Source organism: Osmerus eperlanus, chromosome 14 (assembly GCF_963692335.1).
Source record: "Osmerus eperlanus chromosome 14, fOsmEpe2.1, whole genome shotgun sequence".
Taxonomy (NCBI): Eukaryota; Metazoa; Chordata; class Actinopteri; order Osmeriformes; family Osmeridae; genus Osmerus; species Osmerus eperlanus.
The window spans coordinates 6,668,849-6,694,918 of NC_085031.1; the positions used below are offsets into that span (position 1 = coordinate 6,668,849).

At 50.4% G+C, this 26,070-nt stretch overlaps 3 protein-coding genes across 5 annotated transcripts; 2 read left to right on the forward strand and 1 right to left on the reverse strand.

Annotated features, from left to right (window-relative positions):
* Positions 1-1,454: 1,454 nt before the first annotated feature.
* Positions 1,455-13,819, forward strand: vldlr (very low density lipoprotein receptor). Of its 2 annotated transcripts, XM_062477761.1 has the most exons (19): positions 1,455-1,766; positions 3,722-3,841; positions 4,604-4,726; positions 5,701-5,823; positions 6,010-6,381; positions 6,510-6,632; positions 6,790-6,912; positions 7,314-7,433; positions 7,639-7,764; positions 8,064-8,235; positions 8,350-8,583; positions 8,726-8,844; positions 9,195-9,334; positions 9,439-9,580; positions 9,706-9,855; positions 11,133-11,189; positions 11,811-11,891; positions 11,971-12,140; positions 12,953-13,819. In XM_062477761.1, exons 1-19 carry the CDS (start codon positions 1,700-1,702, stop codon positions 12,986-12,988), a joined length of 2,598 nt encoding a protein of 865 aa, XP_062333745.1. In that variant the 5' UTR covers positions 1,455-1,699; the 3' UTR covers positions 12,989-13,819. The 2 variants fall into 2 exon arrangements, with proteins under 2 accessions (XP_062333745.1, XP_062333746.1); XM_062477762.1 differs by lacking the exon at positions 11,133-11,189 and having other exon boundaries at positions 1,456-1,766.
* Positions 13,820-15,295: 1,476 nt separating this feature from the next.
* kcnv2a (potassium channel, subfamily V, member 2a) lies at positions 15,296-17,653 on the forward strand. Its single transcript, XM_062478162.1, has 4 exons — positions 15,296-15,983; positions 16,199-16,908; positions 17,063-17,188; positions 17,396-17,653. The coding sequence occupies exons 1-4, from the start codon at positions 15,512-15,514 to the stop codon at positions 17,651-17,653; spliced, it is 1,566 nt and encodes a 521-aa protein (XP_062334146.1). The 5' UTR covers positions 15,296-15,511.
* A 1,187-nt stretch (positions 17,654-18,840) lies between these two features.
* pum3 (pumilio RNA-binding family member 3) lies at positions 18,841-23,469 on the reverse strand. Of its 2 annotated transcripts, none has more exons than XM_062477877.1 (16): positions 23,079-23,469; positions 22,659-22,964; positions 22,350-22,488; positions 22,144-22,219; positions 21,962-22,055; positions 21,759-21,825; positions 21,482-21,656; positions 21,241-21,344; positions 20,974-21,151; positions 20,818-20,871; positions 20,651-20,731; positions 20,299-20,441; positions 19,961-20,183; positions 19,760-19,847; positions 19,578-19,668; positions 18,841-19,478 (listed from the first exon to the last, which is right to left on the reverse strand). In XM_062477877.1, exons 1-16 carry the CDS (start codon positions 23,143-23,145, stop codon positions 19,349-19,351), a joined length of 2,016 nt encoding a protein of 671 aa, XP_062333861.1. In that variant the 5' UTR covers positions 23,146-23,469; the 3' UTR covers positions 18,841-19,348. The 2 variants fall into 2 exon arrangements, with proteins under 2 accessions (XP_062333861.1, XP_062333862.1); XM_062477878.1 differs by having other exon boundaries at positions 22,659-22,955; positions 23,079-23,468.
* Between the last annotated feature and the right edge of the window lie 2,601 nt (positions 23,470-26,070).

Below are 26,070 nucleotides of genomic sequence, written 5' to 3' on the forward strand. Positions count from 1 at the left end.
GTACAGGTAAAGGTCTATGTGCTCCACCATGCCTGTGCAGGTAAAGGTCTATGTGCTCCACCATGCCTGTGCAGGTAAAGGTCTATGTGCTCCACCATGCCTGTGCAGATAAAGGTCTATGTGCTCCACCATGCCTGTACAGGTAAAGGTCTATGTGCTCCACCATGCCTGTGCAGATAAAGGTCTATGTGCTCCACCATGCCTGTACAGGTAAAGGTCTATGTGCTCCACCATGCCTGTGCAGATAAAGGTCTATGTGCTCCACCATGCCTGTGCAGGTAAAGGTCTATGTGCTCCACCATGCCTGTGCAGGTAAAGGTCTATGTGCTCCACCATGCCTGTGCAGGTCAATTACACTCATCTCTTCTGCTCTGTCCCTTTCCTCACTACCGCAACACTCCTTCCCCCTCTCTCCCCTCTCTTATCTATCATGGATAGATGGATAGATGGATGGATGGATGGATCGATAGATGGATGGATAGACGGACTCACGCACACACACACACACATACACACACATACACACACACACACACACACATACATACATACATACATACATACATACATACATACATACATCTGCCCTGTTTGATGATTTTGTACAGCACTTTGGTCGGCATTGGCTGTTTTAAAATGTGCTCTATAAATAAAACTGACTTGACTTGACATACACACATACATACATGTACATACATACATACATACATACATACATACATACATACATACATACATACATACATACATACATACATACAAAGTGAGAGAAAGAGTTAGCATGACAGACAGAAAGTTAGAGAACATTGTGTAATGTAGTCTATGTGTGAGAGACAGACAGTAGCAGAGAAAGAGGATGTGTATCTTGTTTTTGGGGTGATGAAATCTAGGACAGAGAATGCCTCAGGTCTGAATCACCGGTATGTACACAATACAGCCAATGACTGCTCCTTTCCTTCCCTCTCCTTTCTTCTCTTCTCTTCTCTCCTCCCCACACTTCCCAGTCCAGATACCCTCCATCTTGGTAACAGGGGCGTCATTCTATCACAGAGGTGGTTTGTACCCACAGGTGACTGTCTCTCTCCCCTCTCTCTCTCTGTCTCTCTCTCTAGGTCTCTCTCTCTGACTCTGAGTAAGAAGAATGCTGCTGGAGTAATCTCACACCTGGTCAAGAGGTTATGCATTGTCACCATCTCTGAACCTATCCTACAACTGGCACTGTAATCTCTCATGGTGCTCTGCCTTTCGATTCTAAGGACTATCCCTATATCCTGATACAATAAGACATTCAGCGTTATTGCTGCATTTTATTTCATTCATTCACATGGCAGAAACTCTGGAATTATAACACCCATCTCTGGTATTGCTGTGGTGTGCAACTGTTCGGCAGTGGAAGAGTTAACATTGTGTTAATGACATGTTGAAGCAGGGGGGAAAACGCTCCGTGCCGCCCCAGCCAACTAGCGTGCGGATATTCGCTGCAGGTTTACGCTATCAGTAAATTAGGACATGGCAGCCTCGCGAGCAGCTTGAGAGGTGGACGAGCGACGGACGGCGTTGCCTAAATGAGATAAAAGCGCGTGATAGTGGCGGTTTCTGTTTGCTCTCCGTTGACGGAGGTTGTCGGTACAGACAGAAATACCAACGAGGAAAGACGAGGCTAGCACAGTAATAGTAGTCTGCTCCGCTACACCGCGAAATGCTCTCTTCTATGCTGAGGATCTGTATCCTACTAATATGTCTGCAACAGTGCGGTTATGTTCACGGTAAGTAGTCGAAGAAATCAGTTTCGTTTGCTGTATTAATACTCTTCTTATGAGTAAGACAGCAAGACCCAAGGGGTTTTGTTTTCACTACACCTGCAGTTGCCTCTCCCTGGGAATCTCATCGTTAATTCCCACTTCAACCTTGATATCTTTCTGTAGGGATCCGCACAGTGGCAACATGTAGGCTATTGTCAAGGCAATTCTGTATGGTGCGTATAATGCTTTATTAATAGGCTCAGATGATCATTTGGCCTACATTTGTCCCGTCACTTTAATATAGCTTTCTATACGCGGGGAAGGAAGGCGACTGGGCCTATGTTTGTCAAGGCTTTAGCGGGACAAATTATTGCATAATTGGCTATTTAAATAGTCAGCGTTAAAGCCATAGGAAAAACCGTGGCTCGTGAAGCACCGTTTTTGTATTCGGTGTGTTCACAAGCAGCCAGCCGCAGTAAGTAGACTGGATTTGTCATTGCATTTAAAGTAGGGTATGGATGTATTCCTTAGCTGTAGGCCAAGGCTTCTCTGGTTTAGTGTGGTCTATGAAACAACTGGACGAGGCCGTGCAGCACTGCATCCCCCGCTGTGGTGACAGGGAAAGGAGTGGGGGTAGGGGTAGGCAGCAGTGAATTTACCCGAAGCAGGTGAAATCAATTATTGGCGGAGTAGCGGTGTCCTAGTCTGTAGGCTACGACATGTATCCCATAGTAACCGGGTCCGAGATAGCTCAAGCTTATCTACTAGATGTGCTTCCAGAGCGAATTGGGACATTTTCTAAAAGCCGTGAAAAGGACATTGGTTACAGCGTCATGATGAGATGCGCTTTTTGTTATGGTCTGGCTCACACGGACTGCAGCCTTGTTGGTGAATTGAGGGAGACGCTACGCAGATTACATCCCATTCCCGCTGCTCAGCTGGTTCGAATGGAGATGTAGAGGCTGTTCCTCCTGGTGTATTGTTGTGATGCTCCGCTCCAGGCTTGCCGCTGTGGAGGAGGTGCGCTCCCAGCCCCGGCTCGTTGTCTGCGGGCCCGGGGCTGAGGGAGGGAGGGAGAGGGGCGGGTGAAAGGGGAGGGGGAAAGTTACAAGCGAGTAGCCACTGTGACTGGAGAGGGTAAAATGTCAAATGGTTGCTTTGACCCCTAATATAAAGTCATAGCCTACAAACAATTTATATTCGTTTTATTAGGCCCATTAAACGGACATAAACCGTTTTGAAAACTGCTGTGATCAAAAGCAGGCAGCCATAAAAGCATCAATGGAGCTAGAATCCACTGATAGACGGCATAGTCTCTCTTTTCCTCCCAGTCACTGTCAATTATACTCTATTGCCCTCGTGTCTTTCCCATTTTGATTTGACCAAAAAAACAATACCCCTGAGGTTGTCAATACCCCCCCCCCCCGCCCACACCCCCACACAGTGATGTGGGGGTGGGGAGGGGGCATGGTCAGGGGGGCTGGCCGGCATGTTCTCCTCTCTGTAGCAAGCACAGCAGCACAGGAGATGTGATGAGTCGTCTCTTTTGACTGTGCGAACATGCCTGCTTGCACAACACACAAGTCCCACAACACACACACACACACTCCACCACACAGCAGCCCCACTCCCTCCCCTGTAACACCCACCCCATCCTCATGCTATCCTCACCGTCCTAACAGCTGCGGAGGAATTCGGAAGTTTCACATCAGGTTGTGTGTGTTGGTGGGGGGTAGGGGTGGTTGGCAACACACATGTTTCAGGGTGAATTTGTCCACATCAGCACCTTGGCCTGTGGGCCCTCAGGACCTGTGCCTGTCTTCATTACCCAACTCGTGTGAACGTGGTGACCTCAGTGTAGGACCACTCGCCGTCAGGTGGGAACTGGTCAGGTTCTGGCTGCATCTGTCCTCCTGTGTGCGTGTGTCTGGACCACCTCTGCTGCAGGGGTCTAACCCGGGTCTCTGTGTGTCTATCAGGCTCCAGGGCAGAATGTGACCCCAGCCAGTTCCAGTGTGGGAACGGCCGCTGCATCCCCTCCGTGTGGCAGTGCGACGGGGACGAGGACTGCTCCGACGGCAGCGACGAGAACACGTGTGGTGAGGGGAGCGCCCAATGGCTTTCTCTTACACCATCTTTCCAATTGAGAACGTTTCCCTCACACACACACACACACGTTCCAATCTCAGTACACCTTTTAAATGTCAGATATTATTACCATGGAGACACACCACTGGCAGCATTTTCAACCAATGTTAAAGCTCTTGTGATTGGCTGTGTTACCTCCTCGTACTGTATATCCCAGCATGCCTCAGTTCTGTGTGACCTGGCACGGCGGAGGTTTCCAGAGCTAAATATGGCTGTGACACAGACCTGTCTCTGGAGGTGTCTGTGCCCCCTCCTCTACACCATCGCTCCCTCTCTTTTTTCCTCTTCCTCTTCCTCCCATTCTCTTCCTTCTCCTTTTCTGCCTGTATCTGGGTCATGTGAGACTGGATGGATAGATGGAGGGAGAGAGTCAGAGAGGGGAGGACTTGGCACAGAAAATGTATGCACACTCTTCCTGCAGGACTAACAGAATGATGTGTTTGGTAACAGTTGGATTAACTGCCCATTTGATTGGACCATGTCATCTCCCTCTACTGCCTCACCTCAACACATCCACTTAGGACCCTAGGTTTGGGTTTAATTGCACTGGATTGTCTCCTGAACCCTCTGCACTGTGAGGGGAAGGACATGAGGATGCAAGGGAGGGGGACATGGTTTTGGTTTGGAACACAGGCTATCTGTCTGATTGTGCTGCATGCTGTGTCATCCTAACGCGCGTGTGTGTGTATGTGTGTGTGTGTTGCGTTGCCTAGTGAGAAAGACGTGTGCAGAGATGGACTTTGTGTGCCAGAATGGCCAGTGTGTCCCCAAGAGGTGGCACTGCGACGGCGAACCGGACTGTGAAGATGGATCGGACGAGAGCGTGGAAGTCTGCCGTAAGTTCTCCCGGAACATTCCTTTTGAACTCTGTCCTTCAGTCAGACCCTCTACCATGTTATACTGTTCTAAATCTGATCCTGCCTAAAGTGCCAAGTATCTCTCTCAGACAGATGGTTCCAGAGCTGGCAGTTATACTTTCTGTGGTGTATGTGCTTCTCTGGTGTACACACACACACACACACCCACACGTACACATCGGTCAGCCCACACATTCTGATAATTCAGCTTTGTTTGACCAGCTGTTGGAACCGTTCTGTCAGCTGTGTGTGTGTGTGTGGGTAACCTTTATAGTAAGTTGCACTTTCTATGAACTCTGAGCTGTGCTGTGTGCACTGCCTGTGGCCACTTGTCACCATGTCCCTCATAACTCATTCATAGTGTGTGTCCATGTCCTGTCTGGGAAGGAGACTTCATGTCAGAAGCTGACCCCTTCTGACTGGATCCTGGAGGAGACGGGGAGAGACACGGGTCTGGTTCAGTGAGCTTCCGAGCTGTTTCTCTAGTGTTCCCCCTCTCCCTCCAGCCCTGTCATGTCGAAGGCCTTCCAGACCATCAGTCCTTGTCCTGTCTGAAGGCTAACTACCAGGGATGGTGTGGAGGATCAATAGATCCATACCCCTCATCTGGGAGAGGGGATCTGATGCTCCTCTGAGCATGCTCCTCTGGGGTCTAATGGTCTGGCACTGGTGGATGTAGCCGTACCAAAATCTATAACACACACACACACAATCACTGTAGGGATTGAGAGCGCTCTACCATCTCAGTCAAGACCTTGGTGAAAGCATATACATCAATCAGCATGCCCACTGCTGTATTGATCCTGTAATGTATCACATTGGCTTGATAACATGCGTTTGCTGGATTTCTTGGAGTGGATGTCCAACTCGATGCATTAACTCTGTGCTCAGCTTGCCTGGAACACGCTCTCAGACCAGTGATTCAGTACTTCCTGTCCCTGTGTTGCGATCAGATGCCAGGACGTGTCGTGTGAATGAGTTCAGCTGCGGCGCAGGCTCCACCCAGTGCATCCCCGTGTTCTGGAAGTGTGACGGAGAGAAGGACTGTGACAACGGAGAGGACGAGTTTAACTGTGGTGAGTCTCTGGTCTGTGCCTGTGGACTGTCTCTGACCCTACGACTTCACCCCCTTATCTCTTTCTGGGTCGTTTTGGTAGGAAACCTTGTGGCTGAATGGAATGTGCCGGTGAATGTTTCTCCTTTTCTGAGTTGCTCCTATTTTTCGTCCCCCTCTCCTTCCCCCCCCTCCTCCTCCTCTCCAGGTAACATCACCTGTGCTCCCCTGGAGTTCACCTGCGCCAGCGGCCGCTGCATCTCCCGCAACTTCGTGTGCAACGCCGAGGACGACTGCGGGGACGGCAGTGACGAGCAGGACTGCTCGCCGTCCTCCTGCGCGCCCTCCGAGTTCCAGTGCGGCAACGCCACCTGCATCCCCGCCAGCTGGGTGTGCGACGACGACGTGGACTGTCAGGACCAATCGGACGAGTCCCCTCAGCGCTGCGGCCGCCACCCCACGCCGCCGGCCAAGTGCTCGTCCAGCGAGACGCAGTGCGGCTCCGGGGAGTGTATACACAGGAAGTGGCGTTGCGACGGCGATCCGGACTGCAAGGATAGCAGCGACGAGGCCAACTGTCGTAAGTTTGCTTGTGGCTGCTCCTCGCTCGGATAAGGTGATCTGCATTCATGGAATTCATGCAAAGGATGGGTTAAATGGGTAGTTGGTTACAACCAGGTGAACTAGCGTTGCTGTTTCTCTCCCCAGCTGTGCGTACCTGCAGGTCAGACCAGTTCAAGTGCGAGGACAGCAACTGTATTCATGGCAGCAGACAGTGTAATGGTCTGCGAGACTGTGCAGACGGATCAGATGAAGTGAATTGTAAAAACTGTGAGTGGCATGTTTAGGACGGTTCTCATGTTCAGGGGCATTTGCATGCACTTGCATCATTTCACTGTGTGCGCGCACACACACACACACACACCATATTCCTAGTGATTCTCAGACACTCTGCTTAGACCCTGCCCACCCATGTCTCCCCCCTCAGTGACCCAGTGTAACGGACCAGATAAATTCAAGTGCCGTAGTGGAGAGTGTATTGAGATGAGCAAGGTGTGCAACAAGGCCCGGGACTGTCCTGACTGGAGCGATGAGCCTATTAAAGAGTGCAGTAAGTACCAGTCACTAATGACATACAACTGGATACCATGTCTGTAACCGTGTGTGAGGGGGGGTGTAACCGTGTGTGAGGGGGGGTGTAACCGTGTGTGAGGGGGGTGTAACCGTGTGTGAGGGGGGTGTAACCGTGTGTGAGGGGGGTGTAACCGTGTGTGAGGGGGGGTGTAACCGTGTGTGAGGGGGGTGTAACCGTGTGTGAGGGGGGGTGTAACCGTGTGTGAGGGGGGGTGTAACCGTGTGTGAGGGGGGTGTAACCGTGTGTGAGGGGGGTGTAACCGTGTGTGAGGGGGGTGTAACCGCGTGTGAGGGGGGGGGTGTAACCGCGTGTGAGGGGGGGGGTGTAACCGCGTGTGAGGGGGTTGTGGGGATGACTCCTGCGTTGCTCTGCTGCAGACCTAAACGAGTGTCTCCTGAACAACGGAGGCTGCTCACACATCTGCAGGGACATGGTGATTGGCTACGAGTGTGACTGCACCCCCGGATTGCAGCTCATCGACCGCAAGACCTGTGGGGGTGAGGGGGACATAAACAAATATATACTGTACATGTATACCCATGCTCCTATATATAAACCCAGTACGAGGCAAGTGAGACGAGGGGAACCTATAAGAGAAAATGCACTAAATAGGCTTCATCATTCATCTTCTGTCCCTCCTTCCTTACCTCCCGCTCTCCATGTCCCCCCTCTCTATTCCTGCCCTCCCTCCCTCCTCTGCAGACATTAACGAATGTCTGAACCCCGGCATCTGCAGTCAGATCTGCATAAACCTGAAGGGGGGCTACAAGTGCGAGTGTCACAACGGCTACCAGATGGACCCCACCACCGGAGTCTGCAAGGCCGTGGGTACGCTGACCTTTCACCTCTCTAGGTGCAGAAAAGTCTGTGGCTTCCTGTCGCAGGGTCCCGCGCCCAGCCTGGACAGCTGGGTTGCTGTTCTGGACCGAGGCTGCCGGAGGATGAGGGTGAAGGGGGGGGGGTTGGGGGGAGGAGGGCCAGAGAGAGGTCAACAACACTGCCACTGTTTCTCATGATAATAAAAGACTTGTGTTCATCTGTATCAGTGACTGTCTTTGTTGACCGTTTCGTTAACTCCCCCCCCCCCCCCCCTCCCTTATCTATCTCTCACGCACCCCTCCCACCAGGTAAGGAACCCTGTCTGATTTTCACCAACCGCCGGGACATCAGGAAGCTGGGTCTGGAGCGGAGGGAGTACACCCAGATTGTGGAACAGCTCAGGAACACGGTGGCCTTGGACGCCGACTTCAACCAACAGAGGATCTTCTGGGCCGACCTGGGACAGCGCGCCATCTACAGGTGCTTGCACGTCACTGCGGGTTGCTAACGGGTAGAAACCTCGACCAGCGGTCCATAGAGCTGACCTTCTGCTCGCTCGCCCCTGTTCCCTCCCATCCCCCCCGTCCTGCGCAGCTCGGCCCTGGACAGGCGGGGAGACGTGCGAGCGGTTGGAAACCACACCAAGGTCATCGACAACATCCAGACGCCGGTCGGCATCGCCGTGGACTGGATCTACAAGAACATCTACTGGTCCGACCTTGGGACGAAGAGCATCGCCGTGGCCAACTTCAACGGAACCAAGCGAAAGGTCCTCTTCAACAAAGGCTTGAAGGAACCAGCCTCCATCGCCGTGGACCCGCTCTCTGGGTAGGACTAAAGTCATAGCAGGAGACCCGTCACCTTCCTAACTGGGGGGTGATTTGCTTTGTGTATGGTGGTAACGCATTTCTGCCTTGGGATATTTACTTCCTCTATGGTGATGCTTACCTCCTGTCTGGTTATGATTCAGCTTCCTGTACTGGTCGGACTGGGGTGAGCCTGCCAAGATAGAAAAGTCTGGCATGAATGGAGTGGACCGCCAGGTTCTGGTGGACACAGACATCCAGTGGCCCAATGGCATTACCCTGGGTAAGTCAGAACAAGGAAGGCTGAGGAAGTTAACCGTTTAATATGACAAGGCTTGGTTTATTAGTGTCAAGGAAAAGGTTTACAGGAAGTTATCTTTGATTCATAGTTGAGTTGAAGTGGTGCAACTGGTTTGTCAACTGTGTGTGTGGGAGGACCTATTATAGGCCAGTCTCTAGCCCTTCCTAGTAAATCCCTGTCGCACAGTTCTATTCCCCTCAAGGTGTGTGTGTGTTTCAGGAGTCACCCCTGCTCTGTGATGAAGCGTTGTGAGGGCCTGTCTCCACAGCTTGCTCAGAAGAACTGACTGATCTGATCATGAGTGTAATCTGTGTTGCTCTGTCCTCTCCCAGACCTGATCAAGAGCCGTCTGTACTGGGTTGACTCCAAGCTGCACATGCTCTGTAGCGTGGACCTGAACGGGGACAACAGGAGGAGAGTGCTCCAGTCGTCAGACTACCTGGCTCACCCCTTCGCTCTCACGGTCTTCGAGGTACGACCTCCTGGGTCAGGGTTGAATTGCAGAGCTCTCTGGAGTCACTCTAAATCTGCTGTGCTCCAGGATCCTGCTCAATAGTGTGCGTGTGCGTGTTCCAGGACCGTGTGTTCTGGACGGACGGGGAGAACGAGGCCATCTACGGAGCCAACAAGTTCACAGGGTCAGACGTGGTGACTCTGGCCAGCAACCTGAACGAGCCCCAGGACATTATAGTCTACCATGAACTCATCCAGCTGTCTGGTAAGCACACTGCACACTACTCTGGAGCTGTGTGGTAAACATTACACATCAGCATCTTTTAGGATGAGTTCTGAGGTGGGGAATTGGTGCCTCGTGCTCCCTTCTCCCCCCCGCCCCTCCCACAGGTACCAACTGGTGCAGTGAGAAGGGGGAGAACGGGGGCTGTAGCTTCATGTGCCTGCCGGCCCCCCAGATCAACAAACACTCTCCCAAGTTCACCTGTGTGTGTCCCGGGGACCAGGACCTGTCTGCAGACAGCCTCCGCTGCCGGCCAGGTGAGACGCGCCCACACACCCCGCCTCCCACCCTGGAGTGTGGCTGGGCAGGATAGGGGTTACACCGGTCAACGGGGGGTTGAACTTTGGTTAAACTGTGTCCTTGTGTTTCAAACTGGAAATTTGAGGTGTTGTGCTGGGCTGCTTGGAGAGGGCTTTTGTTTCCATTTGGTTTACCCGAGTGTGTATGGGAAGCTGCACTGCTCTCTCCTCCTCTTGGCTCCTCTGCTCCTGTCTGCTCCTCTCTGGTCATGGGTTCCTCATTTAGAAGTCCTCAGATGTCACCAGGCTTTTACACTCGCTAACTGCTCAACGTTCCACCCAGGCACAGAATGGAGTTTGTGTGTGTGTGCGCGAGGTGTGTGTGTGTGTGTGTGTGAGATGTGGTGAAGAGGAGGGTGTTGGAGAAGGGAGAGGGACGGCTGTCAGTTGGATGAATACTGAATAGTTTTGTTCAAAGCTTTCAGCTGTGATCCTGAGGGGTAGCCTCGGCCTCAGACTAAAGGGTGAATGGTGCCCTTTTCAGGGAGGGCAGGGGGGAGGGGTTGACATTGGATCATTGTGTGTGGTGTTCGTAAAGTATCCAGGATTTGAGAGGATAAGCTGGCGAGCTGGGTGGCACTGGGCAGAACTATTCATCTTGATCTCTGGACCTGCATGGACTCCAGCCCGTAGCTGCTCAGCCTGGGAAAGGGGGTTTCAGCGATGGGGAGGGTGGGGGCATTTGGAGAAGAAGGACCACTTTCTAGATGTGAGCCGACATGTTTTGACTCGTCCAATCATCTCCTCTCGCTGCTTGTCCAGCTCCTCTCACTCTTTGATGCTCGTCCAATCATCATCATCTCTCCTTGCGGAGTCCTCGTGCTAATGGCCTGGGTGTGCTGCTTGGTCTGGTTGGTCTGCTTGGCTGCACATTTACCTGCTTCTAACTAGGATACAGCATAGTCCTATGACATCAGCGGTTGCATGGCAGGTGAAGGCTGGTTCTGTCTCTAGTTGTCTAGTTAGTACAGTGGTTCCCAACCCTGGTCCTCAGGGCACCCCTGTCCTGCATGTTTTAGATGTTTCCCTGCTCACACACCTGATTCAAATGAATGGGTCGTTATCCAGCTCTGCAGAACCCTGCTAACGACCATTCATTTGAATCAGTTGTGTTGGCGCAGGGAAACATCTAAGACATGCAGGACAGGGGTGCCCTGAGGACCAGGGTTGGGACCCACTGGTCTAGTATGTCAGATATTACCCTGCCAAAGCATTCCTCTGCTCTCTTACGACAGTGGCCTCTCCCCCTCCCGCAGAGGATGCTGGGAAGGCGCTGATGCGTCCGGCAGCTGGTAATCCCCTACACCTGCATAAACCCAGGCTGTGGAATGGGAAGCACTGGGAGTTGTAGTCCTTTAAGCAGAGGCTGTACTGGTCATTGTAGTCTTTTATCCATGTTGTGTAGGCCTTCTGGCAGTTGTAGTCTTAAGCAGTGATTTTACTGGTAGTTGTATTGTCTATTTTTACTAGGAGTTGAACTGATTTGTTGTCCATTCACCACAATCACCTCTTCTAAACTACTGATGAGATGTTCATTTTGGCCCTGGTGAGGGTTCCTATACCAGTTTGGTATTCAGCCATACCGTCCTATTGCACAGGGCCAAGTTGGCAGTGCCAGGATGTAGAATGCCTCTGGGCAGAGACAGGTGCCAGGCTATGGTGGCAGGGAACAGAGGCAGCTCTAGAGGCAGAATAGAGCTTACACAAAACTTGTTTATTTGTCTTTCCCTCCCTCTCTTCCATTTAACTACTGATTACCAGTCATGTCACTCCCTGTCACACTCTGAAACTCTCTCTTACTGGTCTGTGTGAGCTACACTAGTGTGTGTTTGTGTGCGTGTTTGCTAGCTCTGACGTCTGGTCTGTGTGCTAGCTCTGTTCACATCTGATCTGGGATAACTATTGTGTTGCAGAGGCCAACGTGAGCACATCCATCCATGAGGTCGACTCTACAGCTAGAGGGTCTGCTGCTGCGTGGGCCATCCTACCTGTCTGTGAGTGTCTCGCTTTCTCTCTCTCTTCCCTCCACCTGCACTGTATAATCACCATTCCCCTCCCTCTCCTCACCCCCAGTGTTGCTGGCCATGGCGGCGGCCGGAGGATACCTCATGTGGAGGAACTGGCAGCTGAAGAACCAGAAGAGCATGAACTTCGACAACCCCGTCTACCTGAAGACCACCGAGGAGGACCTGAACATCGACATCACCCGCCACAGCTCCACTGTGGGCCACACATATCCTGCCGTGAGTAGCCTGTCAGCTCCACCTACCCTGCCGTGAGTAGCCTGTCAGCTCCACCTACCCTGCCTTGAGTAGCCTGTCAGCTCCACCTACCCTGCCTTGAGTAGCCTGTCAGCTCCACCTACCCTGCCTTGAGTAGCCTGTCAGCTCCACCTACCCTGCCTTGAGTAGCCTGTTAGCTCCACCTACCCTGCCTTGAGTAGCCTGTTAGCTCCACCTACCCTGTCTTGAGTAGCCTGTTAGCTCCACCTACCCTGCCTTGAGTAGCCTGTTAGCTCCACCTACCCTGTCTTGAGTAGCCTGTTAGCTCCACCTACCCTGTCTTGAGTAGCCTGTTAGCTCCACCTACCCTGCCTTGAGTAGCCTGTTAGCTCCACCTACCCTGTCTTGAGTAGCCTGTTACCTCCACCTATCCTGCAAGGACTACCCTGTTAGCTCCACCTACCCTGCCGTGAGTAGGTATTATTATGGTCTAGATTGGTTGCCATAGCACCACAGTGAGGTGACTGGAGTCCACAGTTATGGATGGCCTTGTGACCTGGTAATGGTCATGCTCAGTGACCCTGCTCTAATGCCAGACACCAGTCGCCCTGTAATCGGCTTAGCTTAAGGGACTCTGTCAGTCCCCTGCTCCCTTGTCACCCAGACAGACCACCCTAAGCCTCTAATTGGTTAATAGGTTGATTCTCTTATCCCTTATTGCGCTCTCACTAACTGTGGTTCTCAATCCTGGTGAAACGTGCAGGGCAGGGGGGCACGAGGACCAGGATTGAGAATCATGTGCACTAACCCTCTCTTTTGCTCTCTCCCTGCAGATCTCAGTGGTTAACACAGATGATGACCTCACCTAACTGATTTCTTCAACACTCCCTGGCAGTTTACTGCACCTCTGGTTACTGTGCCAACGGTTGCTCCAGCGACCATATGCCTTCAGAAGTGCATTAGCTTGTTGTTGTTCATCAGGGGTAGCGGACTTGTCTGTCATGTGTGAATGTGCTAATGATCTGTATCTGAATCACACACGGTATGTCCAAAGTTTGTTGGGATCCTGGGGGTGTGGCCTCTCAAATCCTCACCTCTTCCTGCCCCGTCCCCAAATCATGTGTCAAAGATTCTATTCCGGCCTTCTCTTAAGGTCTCATAGGTCAACCTGGTTGCTAGGTGATGCGGGGGGGGGGTCTACCAAGCGAAGCAGTCTTTGTGAATATTTGAATATTTATCAAAGACACATTTTAGACTGAATTGTCTTTAAAGATGTACGTTTCTTTTCTATTTAAGTGCATTACCTCCAGACCTGCTTCTCCAGCTTGTCTCTGTGCTGAGGCCTAAGCAGGGGAGCAGTGGTACACTACAGCATTTGTAAACATTGTACAGCCCCCCCACCACCAAGACCAGAATCAGGACTCTGATGCACTTTGATCTAACGCTCCTCCACTGTAAATAAGATTGTATACATTTGACTGAAATCAATTTTTGCAATGGTTGGTCATAGTACCATGGGTAGACTAAGATGTATTTAAAAAAAGAAAATTGAAAAAGAAAAACAATTTGTTAAACTATTTTCTATGTGTGCCGTCTGTGTGACTTTTCTAGCCTTGTACAGGGGGGGTTGAAACGCTCTGTATCGTGAAGAAACTGATTTGCAATCACTTCAAATTAAAAACTAGATCCACAGTTATTCAGCCCTTGAGTCCTGTCTGTTTTCAAAACTAGAGACCTATGGACACATGCTATTCCAATTTATATTGTGCTATGCTACATTATGCGATGCTATTCAAATGTATATTGTGCTATGCTAGTCAACAGATTCTCCAAGAGTAAGGGAGAGCAAAGGCAGGTGGCAGTATTCATCTTTTGATAAACTCTTAATCCCCCAGGAACGCTGCTGCTCTGGTGACAGACTGGTGCCCCATGTACACAAGAATGAATGGGTGTACACATCATGCTGACCCCAACTCTGGTCTTCATCCATTCAATATAGACGCATTGAAAGCCAACTGACATACTTTGAAGTAATGGTCATGCAAATTCGGACCAGGATAGCTGGATTAGGTACTGTAGATGGTGCTCTGCTACATTTCCCCACACACCGTCACAAAATATGTGCCACACGCACACTAAGGCAAGGAGGGTTGAAGATGTTAGCACCTGTATAATGAGTGGATACGTCTATTTGGTAACAATAGATTGGATTAAAGGTTCCTTGTGAAGTTTACATTGCAGCAGGAGAACCAGACCGAGACAGGTGGTACTTCCATGGACCACACAGCCAGGTTGTCGGCAAAACAGGATCCATAGGGATGGTCCTGGGTCAGTGCTCTGTTGAGCACTCCAGTGGGTTTGGGGTCAGAATTCGGACCAGGGCTGAGGTCAGGACTGAGAGGCCAATGTCACCCTGGAGCAACCAGATTGTGCATGTATTTTAGAATACACACACTCACAAGCACATACGGTAAACACTCTCCCTCTCTCTCTCTCTCTCGTGTGTTATTGCTGCTGGAGATATGCTTCTTGTGTTTCCCAGATTATACTAATCCCTGAGTGACGAGCCAGCTGTTTTAAGATATTCACCAGCTGCACATCTCGTGTCCTAAGCCTAGCACATCACAGGGAAGCAGCTTTGTGCGTGTGTGTTTGGGTGGGTGTGTGCATGGGGTGGGGGGGGTTAGCATCTCACTAAGAGAGCCATGAGGATTTGTGGTTGAACTAGGAAGTGGTTAAGGTTAATGCACATGGACCAGTACCGATGGAGCAGAAAAGCAAGAGGCACGAGGAGACTATGGAACTCCACTGGTTAAAAAACGCTGTTTGCTGGAGAACTTCAAACTGTCTCCCAAATACAGGACTCAGGATTGTACAGGTCACAAACACAGTCCCACATGATTGTACAGATCACAAACACAGTCCTAGAGGATTATTTTATAGTAGGTCAACACAAAAAGATCAGGAGCTGAAGGAATCGTTTTGAAGAATCAAAATCTAATCATCCTCATACTGTTTATTAATACTCTTTACTGGCAGCAGGATGGAGGAAGAGTATTATAGGAACGCCCTCGACATGATAGGTGGAGAGGACGCGAGGGGAGGAGAGAGGGATAATAGTACATAAAACTTTAAGCGACCACATCCTCTCAGTCAGCAACATTAGACGGTCACAGCTGCATCTCTCTGTGAGTCATTCTTTGTGTTGTGTTTGTCATACCTGTGTGTGTGTGTGTGTATATGTGTGTGTGTATGTGTCACTGTGAGGGGTTATCAAACCTGCGGAATGCCTCCCCACAGGCAGTGAGCCGCGGCCGGGCCGGCAGGCGGACACACATACTCTCACATACTCTCACACACTCTCACACACTCACACAACCAACACAGACGCCATGCTGAAACGGAACAACAGAAGTCAGAGCCTCTTTCCCAACTACAAGCTGGGGGGTCCTACTATCACCACCAAGGAGCCTGACGAGGACCTGGCCTTTGGACAGAACCACTGGCTGAAGCCATGGAACAGCATGCAGGAGCTGAGCAAGGATATCTACGACATCTACGCAGAGTACGAGGATGAGGAAGAGGATGGTGTCCTGGCCTCTCCTAGGATGCCCTGCTCGCCCTCCAAGAACTACATGCTGAATATCAACGTTGGAGGGAAGGTCTACCAGATTTCCTATAGGTCGGCCGCCAAGTACCCCAAGACCCGGATTGGCCGGCTGGCCACTTACACGGACCACAACAGGAAGCTGGACCTGTGTGATGACTATGTGGTCCAAAAGAACGAGTTCTTCTTCGACAGAGACCCGGACATCTTCCACAACATCTTCAACTTCTACAGGACAGGGGTGCTCTGGATCAAAGGTAGGAATTGTTGCTAAACCTTATCACAGACCTGATCTTGTGTCTGACTCACAAAATTAATTGTGAAATTAAATGAATCTGAATTGATTCCTGAATCTGATTCCATTTATGAATCTGATTCCGATTCTGATATCCAACCTGATTTGCATTCTTATGTTGAATCTGAATCTAACCCTAACCTTGATCCCCCCGAACCTAACCTAACCGTTGTCCAGACGAGTTGTGTCCCCGTCACTTCCTGGAGGAGATCAACTACTGGGGCGTGAGGATCAAGAACACCCACCGCTGCTGCCGGATCTCCTTCGAGGAGCGTCAGGACGAGCTGAACGAGCAGCTGAAGATCCAGAGGCAGCTGGAGGCCGAAGTGGAGCTGGAGGAGAACGAGGAGCTGTTCCTGGGCCGGGCGCTGGGCCGTGCCCGCCGCCTCCTCTGGAATCTGATGGAGAAGCCCTTCTCCTCCGTCCCCGCCAAGCTCATGGCGGTGGCCTCCAGCTTCTTCGTGCTGGCCTCGCTGGTCGCCATGACGCTCAACACGGTGGAGGAGATGCAGTACAGGACGGCGGCGGGCGAGCTGAGCGGGAGGACCCACGGGGAGGGCGTGGAGACCTTGTGCATCGCCTTCTTCACCGTGGAGTACCTACTCCGTCTGGCCTCCGCCCCCGACCTGTGGCGCTTCGGACGCAGCATGCTCAACGCCGTGGACCTGATCGCCATCCTGCCGCTCTACATGCAGATGCTCCTGGAGCTTTTCGAGCACCAGGAGCAGAGCAAGCACAGCGACGTGGAGACAGTGGGGCGCGTGGGCAAGCTGGGCCAGGTGCTCAGGATCATGAGGCTCATGAGGATCTTCAGGATCCTGAAGCTGGCCAGACACTCCACGGGACTGAGGGCCTTCGGGTTCACACTGAGACAGTGCTACCACCAGGTGAGGAGGAGTAGTCGAGTAGAGTTGAGTAGAGTCGAGTCAGGTAAAGTCAAGTAGAGTTGAGTAGACAATAGAAATGTGGTGTACAGTGGGGTAGAGGCATAGAATGGAGTAGAATGATGATGATGATGATTGTAATTGTTGTTGATGTCAGGTGGGATGTCTGTTCCTGTTCATCGCCATGGGGATCTTCACGTTCTCTGCCATGGTGTACACGGTGGAGCACGACGTTCCCCACACCAACTTCACCTCCATCCCCCATGCATGGTGGTGGGCTGCGGTAAGACCCCTGTCCCCTGACCCTAGCTCTGACCCCCACACACCCTGACAAGGAAATGACCCCTCTAGTAATCCTTTCACATCACAAAAACAGCAAATGGATGTGAGCTATAAGTTTTCGATTTGCTTTTCAACATATTTGCTCCCCCACCCCCCACCCCACCCCCACCCCCACCCCACCCCCACCCTCCACCCCACTCCACCCCAGGTCAGCATCTCCACAGTGGGCTACGGGGACATGTACCCAGAAACACACCTGGGCCGGCTATTCGCCTTCGCCTGCATCTCCTTCGGCATCATCCTGAACGGGATGCCCATCTCCATCCTCTACAACAAGTTCTCAGACTACTACACCAAGCTGAAGGCCAACGAGTACACATCTGTGATGAAGGCCCGGGGAAAGATCCGCTTCGCTACGAGGGCTGCCCGCAGGCTGGCGGAATGCCGCGAGGAACACCACCACTAACCTAACCTACTGCTCCCATGGCGAAGAGTCGCCTGTTCTTGGTTTGCCAGGAGAGTTGGCCTTTGCTTTGGTGCTGGTCCAGGATAAGCCTTTCCTTCCCCTGTCCCCGCCTGAGCCTTTGGAGAGAAACATTACACTGACTTCAGGACTGTTCCTTGGGGAAGAATATCCTTTATGAACCCATATGCTTGGACATGCTTTCTAGTAGATGAGGGCAGCCATGATCGCAAATTACTGCTCAGTTAAATTATATATCATAAAAATTATCTGCCTTGACTATTTGTAAATCTGTTGTAAAACCAAGGTCTTTGAGAATGCATGGACCAGAAAGGGCAGACGATTATTACTTTTCTTAAAATTAAAGATAATTGAAAATCCTAAAAATCATAATTTTGTGTTTTTCCAACACGTCATCCGTCCTCTCCAGCTATGTTGTTTTTGTTTGTGTTCCTAAACCATGACATGTAATCCACCACTGCGGACATCCACAATTAATACATTCAATATGCAACATCTGGATGAATATGAGGCCGTATCCTCCTCCCCGCCTCCCCCTGCTCTGCCTACGTACTGGCATCTGTGGAAGATTGAATCTTCTAAAGCCGATTTGTAATATGGAAGGAGTGGCAGTGTGTTTCTGTGTCAGATTAGAGAACTGACGCAGGTTTACTGAGACCACGCGGGGCCCAGGTGGACTGAGACCACGCGTGGCCCAGGTGGACTGAGACCACGCGTGGCCCAGGTGGACTGAGACCACGCGTGGCCCAGGTGGACTGAGACCACGCGTGGCCCAGGTGGACTGAGACCACGCGTGGCCCAGGTGGACTGAGACCACGCGTGGCCCAGGTGGACTGAGACCACGCGGGGCCCAGGTGGACTGAGGGCTGTTTCTCATGACATCCTGTGCAAAACCAGAGACAGATGGAACCTGAGAAAAAGCAGGACACTCAGTTCTATGGAATAATCCTGTGTGTGTGCTTTCCAAGGAACTAAGCACCACACCGGAACAGATGTATGGAGGTGAAACCAGACAGACCTCTACTTACAAATATTTTGACACTGAGATCACATGATTAAATAAAAAATGTAGTGAAACGGGGCAGTCTCACAAAACATTATAATGATGTCAGATATACAATGCCGGTGGGAGGATGTGATGGACATGAAGAGCAGGCTGTACAAACTAAAACCTTTGACGTTGTGTTTAATTCAATAGTTTAGCACAATTGTTTCAACAATGCTTCCAAGTTCATTGACCATCAGCAAGCACTTCATCAGTATTAACCACAGTTACAAAGTCATACAAAAACAGAGTCTGCGTGTCCAGAGTATTTGAACAGAGAATCTTTACATTTAAATACTGTAACCACAGCTGGCCATCGACGATGGTCAGTATCTTAGCGATGAGCGCTCCTGTTCCTCTACTGACCGGAGATCATCATCAGGCAGGTCAGGATGGACAGATAGGCTCCAAACACACACACACACACACATCGTAATCATCATCATCATCATCATGGCCGAGGGTCATCATCAATATTTCTTTTTGTCATTTTTGTCATCAAGAGTCAGAACAACCAACCCATTCAGCAGGACCGTTCTTTGCTGAAACAGAACAGAACTGGAGGGTCCATGAGGTTGCAGTGGTGTGTGTGTGTGTGTCCAGACAGGTGAAGGGGAAGTCAGGGCGTCCAGCTATGCAGCCAGCTTCTCCAAGAGGATCTCAACTCCTTTGCTGTTCTTGATCTTCTTAAGGTCAGAGGTCATGGACATCAGCCCTTCCTTCACCTCCGCGGCCACGTCCACATCGGCACTCTTCAGAAGACTAAGGGGAGGGGGAGAGAGTGATTCTTCTAGAACATCAAGACAAAGAAAGAACATTGTGTGTGCATATTCCGACCCATGTGGGTGTGAGTGCCCTGACCTGCACAGCACCATGGCTCCTCTGTTGACATGCACCCAGGTCTGCATCTGCTCCAGCCCCACCTTCTCCAGCAGCACTCTGGAGAACCGCTCTGAGGGAGCAGGAAGTCAACACACACGCCCAACACACATACAGGATACACACACACATATAGGATACACAGGTGAGGTCATGTGACCTACCTTCTCTGCCAGCCTCCTGAATCTTGGCGTCCTGCTCGATCAGCCACTTCAGGACCAGGTGACCGGCAGCATGTTCACACATGTGCAGCTAAAGCAAAAAGAACACATTACACACACACACACACAGCGGCTGGCACAAACGGAAGATTTCACACACAGCCCACCTCGCACATCATCACCACACTAGTTACACACACACACCTGTCCGTCCGTGCCTCCCGGAGTGAAGTCAGGTGCAGCCAGCTCAGCCACAGCCTCCATGGCGGGCCGCAAGTCCCCCACCGCCGCGCCCAGGATGTCACTGATCGTGACGCTCACGGCCTTGTCCGTCGCCATGGAGGCGGCGTTGTCGCACAGGTGCTGCAGCAGGGGCGGCGACACGGCCTCCAGGAGCTCCTGACGACGCAGAGCTGCATCTTTCTTACTGGAGGAGAGGGGGAGAGAGGGAGGCTCAGCACCAATCAGAGAGCGGAGGGTGGAGCGGGGCGGGGCTAGCACGCAGGAAGCCTTGGAGGAGGGGAAGGGGGCGTGGGCCTCACCTGTGGGCGTTGCCGTCGCCACGCTGCAGCACCTGGAGGATCTCGGGCAGCAGGTGGGCGCGGTCTCTGGGGCTCAGCAGGTACAGCAGGACCTTCCTGCCGTACTTGTTAGTGATCACATCGTCAAGAGAGGACAGGATCTCCTGCAGTGGAGAGGGGACTGAGTGAGTGAGTGTGAGGGATTGGGGGGGGGGGATGAGAGAGAGCGCGACAAAGAAAGATCCAAGTGGATCTGGGCGAGGGAATTATGATCCAAGTGGATCTGCAGTATCAGTGCAGGCAGAGAGAACTATAGCGAGCCAGAGACACAAAGAAAGAGAGTGATAGAAAGGCGGACAGAGATTGATCTTACCAAGAGGACGGCCTGTTTGACCAGCTTGGTGTCGTCTACACAGTCAAACACTGCCAACAGGACCAGGTGGCCAAACTCCCCCTGTAGAGAACACACACGGTGCACTGAAGTCACGTCACTCAACAAGATGTATAGTCATGATTGTCTGCGATCAGATCGACTCCTACCGTTGCAAACTTGACCATGTACGTCTTCATGGTTTTAATGATGACCTTCCTATCCTGAAACACAGAACACATTCATCAGTCCACACACACACACACAAGCTTAATATACACATACACCCCCCACTCCTCCCTGTCCCTCTCCGCCGGCGTGGTCACCTTGGGTGTCCCGTGCCAGAGGCAGTGCATGGCGACGCGGGCACCGTCGTGTGTGTGAGCCATGTACACCACAGCCTCGCGGATGGACTCGATCATCTCCGTCCTCAGCTTGGCCGGGGCGTGCAGGAAGAAGTCCAGGAACACCTTGTGGACCAGCGAGTGTTTGACCACCGCCTCTCTGAGGGGACGCACACACACACACATCAGAGGCGGGAGTGTGTGTAGCGTGTGCATGGGGGGGTGTGCGGCGTGTGTTTTCGCGCTTACTTTTGAGCCATCGGGGTGAGGTTCTGCTTCATCTCATCCAGGATAGTGTTGTTCTTCGTTGGGTGAGTCTCCAGAACCTTCTCCAGAGTGGGACACTCGGAAGACTGGAGGGAGGGAACGACCGCGCGCGAAACACACACACACAGGCTAGTCACACACGGAAGAACAAGCGCCTCGCGGACAATTAGAGAGCGCTACAAATGAGAACCACCCGTGTGTGTGTGTGTGTGCGCGAGCAGACCTTGCAGACGGTGAAGGTGTTTCCGTAGAGCTCTTCGGTCAGCATGAGTCTCTGAGCGAGGACCGCCTTCTCGTCGTAGGCGTACTCCACCACGGACGACGCCTCCGAGTGACGCAGCATCTGCTTGACCTTCCCCTTGAACGCCAGCATCACGCTCTGCACCTGCTCCTTGTTGCTGCCGCACACACACACACACACACACACACACACACACACACGTTAACAGACTGGTCCTATGGGAGTGGGTGCAGTAGGGACCCCGCAGTGTTCCACTCACCCATACATGAGGAACTTCTTGACGATGTTCTTGGCGTATTTCGACTTGCTCAGCTCCACCATGTGTTCTGGCGGGCAAAACACAAAAAACGCATGATCAGGCACACGGGACTCGCACTCGCCTCACACACACACACACCGAGCCCTGACAATCACAGGCTGTGAGACCGACGGGGGGATTGTTTTGAAGAGACCGTGGCTGACCTTGAAGTTCGGCGAGCACTTCCTGCCTTTGCTGGTCGTTCCCAAACTGGATGTAGCACTGCAGCACACGTGTGGAATCATGGGCAAACGCAATCTGGAACGGGAGGGACGCGTAGCTACATCATTACAGTGCCAGCAGACAGGTGTTAAACAGCATGACATCACTAGAGGGGGACACTTACAGACTTGACCTTTCCCTGGATCAGATCATGGAGCTCCTTAACGAGTTCTGCTCTCTTTGCCTTGCTACAATCCTTCCTGCAGACAAAACAACAGTCACATCAATCTGTGTGTGTGTATAGAAGAACATAAGTTCTTTGGTTCAGCCCTAGTGTGTACTGAACAAAAAGGAACAAGCAAAGTGAAACGTGTTGATTGGCTGGCTTACTTCCTGAGGATCTCCCAGACTTGCTTGGCCCTGCTGATGATCTGGAACCTCTCCTTCCCCTCCAACTGCTGCCGAGACACCTTCAGATCCTTCTTCTTCTGCTTGAACTCATCCCACTTGGGCTTTTTAGCCTCTGAACCTGCGTTTGCGCGCGCGCACACACACAGAGTTAGACAGATGAATTTAAACGCAAACAAAAAGGCAGGCAGACAAGCATATAGACAGACAGGTGATTGACTGAAACGATATAAGACAAATAGACAAGTACATTATTTGATTGACTAGTCTGAGAACAGAAATATGTCCTACCCTCCTCGTTCCCTTCTCCAGGAGTGAACTTCCTCTTCTTGGAGAACTTTCCATCTGTTGGCTTCTTCAGGAATTTCTTTGGAGTTCCATTCCCTTCTGACTTCACAAACTTCTTACCCTTCTCTGCATTGTGGGGCTTGAACGGCCTTTTTCCTGTCGGTTTTCCGGCTGGTTTACCTGTCCATTGACCGCTTGGTTTACCTGTCCGTTGACCGCTTGGTTTACCAGTCCGTTGAACACCAGGTTTACCAGTCCCATGACCTCCTGGTTTATCAGTTTGTTTGGTCCCAGGTTTCCCTATGGAATATAAGTAAGATGGTTGCTTATTACTGAAGACGTTACACTGTTTACAATCTATTTGCCATGTGTAGTAAGTTCGTTCAGACACAAACTTCAGTAACTTAACTATTATCGACTCACCTTTTCTTTTCGGTGCGAATTTTTTTCCACCTTTGGGGGAGAACGCTTTCTTGGGTTTTACATCCATGGTTAAGTTCTGTTTGCAACAGACCAGATTGTTTCATGATCTTGTCTCATAATTACGTTTGCCATTAATGTTTGCCAGTTTGCCATTAACATCGATCTCTGAGTGAGTCATAGCACGTCATCCCAACAAATAAACTTCTAATTATACGACTTTAGAGGCAATATAACTCATCTGACATCATTTGCGAGCTAACTAGCTAACACGACAACAAAACATCATAAGTCACCTAGCTAACATGATCACACACACACAACTGTTTATTATGTGCTGTGCAAAACGCAATAAGAGAGCTAGCTAAAGATTTTCAATGACACAGGATCAAGGGCAATACTTTTATTTTAATAATAAATCCGAAGAGTTGGGTAGAACTGAAAACACGTTTACATACCTTCCCATGCGTCCTGGACGTTTTGCTTAACGGCAGAACGCATCAGACCGAGCGTCACGCACGGACGTAAAATGCCTTGTATATTGTTGTTTGCGACTGTGGTAGAGTATTACGGAAGATGTTTTCCTTTGTGTTCTATGAAAACCTTTTTCCAAAGTGAATATGACCACAAGTATAATGTACAGTATTGCCAACTCTCACGCATTGGCCGTGAGACACACGCATTTCAACCAGTTCACACGCTCTCACGCCACACATTGTACTTCTCACTCTGAGAAGTCAACGGCAACCAACTAGTCCTGCTAACGTTGTAAACAGTAGCGTTAATGGACGAGGCGCAGGCACACTGAGTGTGAAGCAACATAGACGCGCAAACACCCGTGAAATGTCTCACTCCAAGGTTTTTGGAAAAGTTGGCAGCCCTGTTATCTGCTTTCATACTTATGATCTCTGAAACCATCTTCCAGCTCATGCTAAGTTGTCAAGAGTCAGCCTTAAAATTGAAACGTAAAGATGTGTTCATAAAGTTTGGACTATACACAGCAGTATCCTGTTTCAGCCTGTTCTGCCCACCCCTGGTATTTGGAACTTGTTAGTCTGTTAGCTGGTAGCTGTGTGTCCCCTGGAACAGCCTCTGGGCCTCCTTCAAGGCTCATCCCATCCTGTGTTCAGACTGTGTGTCCCCCATGCCTACCTCAAACCGTCCATGCCCCAGACCCCCCCTGTAGCTGAATGGGGGGTCAAGGGGGGGCATATACAGCTAATACCAGGGGAGGTATTTGTATGTGTGTGTGTATGTGAGTGTGTGTGAGTGTGTGTAAGACCACTCCCTTTGCCCTGCTTCTGACACCCTAACATGAGCTGGAAGATGGCTCCAGAGATATTAAGTATGAAAGCAGACAAGCTGGACGAGATGTGGAAATGCATCACAGGAAACTGAAGATACATAACTGATAGGAGTGAAGCAGCAGTTTGTGTCCTCGGGCCTCAATCCACTCCCCAGTCAGAAGTTTTCTACAGCCCAGTGGAGACCCAGTCTGAGAGAGAGATGCTCCCTGTCCTGATACTGGTGGTCATGTTCTGGAGCACAGGTAGGGCTCTGTTGTATCTGTACACATGTTTGTATTAGTAATGTATAAAAACTGCCCTATACTGGTAAATACTTGTGGTACTGCATATATAACTGCAGGGCTCCAGACTAACTTGTTGCCTTGGTTGCACTGGTGCGCCTAACTTTTTTATTTAGGTGCACCAGCACAAAATTTAGGTGCACCCAAATTTTTCCTTGCGTCGCCACAATTTCAAGGTCACCTTTTTATCACGCTCCATATACATTCATATATATTATGTAAATGATCTTAAACAAGAATAAGGTGTAGGTAAATATAGGCCTATTTTTTTTATTTGAAGCACAATCATACTGTAGCCTATATATATATATATATAAAAACATATTTTAAGTGCTTCACTGAGCTACCAAACTAAAACATTTTAAGCAAAATAAAACATTTCAAAATAGAAAGTGCTACTGTTTAAAAGTGCTTCCCTGAACTGAGACCTAACATGTCATGGCTCAAAGTCTTATAGCGGGTCCCACCTTGCTGTCGCATGCCCTTCAGATGGCCAACACCTGTAATTTGGCCTTCTTGCCCTATGGCCTTGGCTAAATCATCTTGCCACACTCTCCCTAGATCAACATCCTAGCTCCATGGGTTAGCTCCATGGCCCAGCTTCGTAACTCAGGGGTCCGCAATTCATTTTTACAAGGGGCCACATGAGAAACCTGAAATGTGTTGGAGGGCCTCATCAATTTGCTCACTATTCATTTTCTCCCATTGTAAAAAGCAGTAAAGTATATATTTTGATTAGCTGCTACTGGTTATCAGAAGAATAAGGATATTCTGTAAATATTTATATAAATATTTTCGATTTTGGTGTAGGTAAAATAGGAAAGATTATAGAAGTAATAAACAGTATAAACAGCAACAACAGTGTTTCATTTTATTTGTAACCAGTTAATCTTCACAAACACTGAAAAGTTGTTTTGCAGTATGTTAAAGATGTGGAATTGATCAACTTTATACAAAAAGCAATACGTTTTTTCAGTTCATTTTGTTCTGTGAGAGAAATCCAGTGGGCTTGAACAAGTGCATCGAAATCTGAATGTTTGAGGTGGATATGCGAAGGACAGCTGACAGGTAATGATCAGGGTCTGCAGTTCAACTAGCAAACCATCAGCCCGCGCCCACTGAATCAGTCAAGTTCTTATTATGTCCGCGTTAGTTTTTTTTCTTCACAGCTTTCACTTTAACCTCAGTAAACAGATACTTAGAAGTCCATGTCTTGTTAAAAGTTAATCAGTGGCAAAGTTTTTCATTTTCGAGGGCTAACCAACAGCTAACTCTCCTGTCGGTGAAGTTGCGCAAGCGCACATATGTAAATCGCCTGATCACTGTAGTCTTTCAGGACTACATATTTACTACCGCTCAACACATTTATTGGGTGTGCTCAAGCCTTCGGCGAGAGCACAACCTTTG